General features: G+C 37.5%; 1 protein-coding gene across 1 annotated transcript; it reads left to right on the forward strand.

Moving 5' to 3' along the window:
• The first annotated feature begins 468 nt into the window (after nucleotides 1–468).
• On the forward strand, nucleotides 469–2,096 carry LOC111368584. Its single transcript, XM_022989918.1, has 2 exons — nucleotides 469–1,232; nucleotides 1,485–2,096. The coding sequence occupies exons 1-2, from the start codon at nucleotides 611–613 to the stop codon at nucleotides 1,883–1,885; spliced, it is 1,023 nt and encodes a 340-aa protein (XP_022845686.1). The 5' UTR covers nucleotides 469–610; the 3' UTR covers nucleotides 1,886–2,096.
• The last annotated feature ends 283 nt before the right edge of the window (nucleotides 2,097–2,379 follow it).

A 2,379-nucleotide genomic window follows, 5' to 3' on the forward strand; every position in this document is an offset into this window, starting at 1 on the left:
AATAATCACATATTTTTCAATAAAATAATATTATACGCAAATTCAATTTTTTTTTTTTTTAAAACCGGGCCTGAACAAGGGCATAATTGAGAATCTTACAAAAACATGTAGCTAAAAATGATATTTAATCAGTTTATGAATACAAACTTTACTAAAGACGCACTTTATATTGAATAATAAAGTCGGTTTCATTTCATTATTAACAAGCAAAAAGGATTATATTCATTATGAGTAAACCTCTATGCTTGAGGATAAATGCTGCTTAATTAAGTAACTTTATAACTAATTAATCAAACATTACATTTGCTTAATGTATTCTTATTTACACGTGGGTCAACCAATCGACAGTACATTAGAGCTGCATTTCCACTCTCTGTACTGAAGCCGTCTCCGATCCGACGGTCCAGATTTCCTCAAAGCCCACAAACCGCGTCCCCCCATTCCCCACCTATATATATGACTCCCACATCCCGATGCATCGATGTTGGTTCCTCTATACTAAAGAAAGCACATTTCTGTAAAAAGCAAGCCCACCTATACAATATAGCTTTTTCACCGGAAACTTCACCGCCGATTTAAGAATTCATTGACGATTCTAACGGGAGGATCTATGAAATCAAATAGCACGTGGTTTGCTTCGCTGAAATTGTTCTTGATTTCAGCTGGAATTGTGTCTCTAGCTGTGGGGGTAAGATTCGTCGCACCGGTAATTATACACGGTGTAGTTCACGAAATCCCGGCGCTGTGGTCCATCTTACTGTCTTGGCTCAAGCCTCCTTATCTATATGTCATCATCAACGGAATAATCATCATCATCGTTGCTGCGTCTCGCTTCCACCACAGGGAATCTGAGCCGTCCGTTGAAACTCATGAGAATTTAATTTCAGTAAAAACGCCTCCGTCGTTGGAATTTGCCTCAATACCAACTCCGACTGATATTAGCACTGTTATGGAGGAACCTCCAGTGGCAGTGCAGTCGGCTTTGGTTTATGAGAGTGAAGATGGAGCTGTCGAGATGAAGCCCGTGGTGGTGAACGATTCTGAGATTATGGAAAACGACGACGACGTTTCAGAAGCTGAAGATGAGGACGAGGATATTGTCTCCAATTCGCCGTACAGTACTCCACCCGAGGGTACAAGTTCTCCGCCGTTCCTCTTACCGATAAGGGAGAAACCTCTGGCTTCTTCAAGATTCGGTAATCACCGGAAAAATCTTAAATCCAGTCCCGAAGGTACGCCGAATTTTAACGGGTGTATATTATTTTATTTTAATTATTTTTCAGTAGCGGGTAGCCGTCAATTAGAGATTCCCGTCGCCCGTTTTCTTAGATCTGCTAGCTTCGAGAATTAAAGCATTTTATCTATTTATTACGCATGGAAATACGACGTCATCCAAAACTGAGGATTTCGGTTGAAGGGGGATTAGTTGATTATTTTCTCATTACTTGGTAACGAAATTGAAAATTGATTTTTTCTTTTCTCAGGGACAAAAGCACTAAGGGTGGCGAGGCCAAAAAGGCAAGAGACGCTTGAAAGCACATGGAAAATGATAATGGAGGGACGTCATGTGCCATTGACGAGACAGTGGAAAAAGCAAGACATGTGGAAAGATCATGAGCACGACATGACTGGAAGCCATTCAAATCATGTGAACAAATCAGAGACAAAGAATCATGTAAATTATGATTCTCCAAAAAATTATGATTCTCCGAAAGCTCCATTGAGATCATGTCCAAGTTTGAAGGTTCGAAAAGAGCTGTCGGTGGGTCACGAGGAGTTGAATCGCCGCGTTGAAGCGTTCATCAAGAAATTCAATGAGGAAATGAGGATTCAGAGACAGGAATCATTGCAACGGTATATGGAAATGATTAATCGTGGTGTCTAGGTATATTTACGAGTTTGAATTTAATATTGTAAATAGGTATTTGAAAAAATATTTTTATTGTCCAAAAAAATGGGAATACAGATCTAAATTTGGATAAGAGATTCAATTTTGGTGAATTCGTTAGGTGGGTTTTGGGTTGAAATTGTGCGCAAAAAAAAAGTATGGAAAGGGTCTGTAAAGGAATGCAAAATTAACTGGTCCTTTATTCTTGAAATGAATTTATGTGGTATTAATATATATATATTTTTATTGTCTGATTGAATTCTTTTAGGGTTATTTTGAAAAGATTTAACAATTTTAAGATGTTCTATTTAAATTATGTGTTCAGTTATCGTCTCAATTCTAACAAGTTTTGAATTGTTCGTCCAAAAATTTGTTAAAAGTGACAACAAATGTGGACACAATGCACATCCAAAACATCCAAATATATTTGACTTGACTTTGGTTGAAGGTAAATTATTGTTTATTTCACTAGTTGAATAAGATTTATTTCT

The sequence above is a fragment of the Olea europaea genome, chromosome 19, assembly GCF_002742605.1.
Source record: "Olea europaea var. sylvestris chromosome 19, O_europaea_v1, whole genome shotgun sequence".
Classification (NCBI taxonomy): Eukaryota; Viridiplantae; Streptophyta; class Magnoliopsida; order Lamiales; family Oleaceae; genus Olea; species Olea europaea.

Excerpts from the sequence above, each read along its gene's own strand:
- LOC111368584 (XM_022989918.1), top strand. The coding sequence starts at position 611 with ATGAAATCAAATAGCACGTGGTTTGCTTCGCTGAAATTGTTCTTGATT. Across the intron at positions 1,233-1,484 it reads TCTTAAATCCAGTCCCGAAG|GGACAAAAGCACTAAGGGTG; the intron begins GTACGCCGAATT and ends TTCTTTTCTCAG.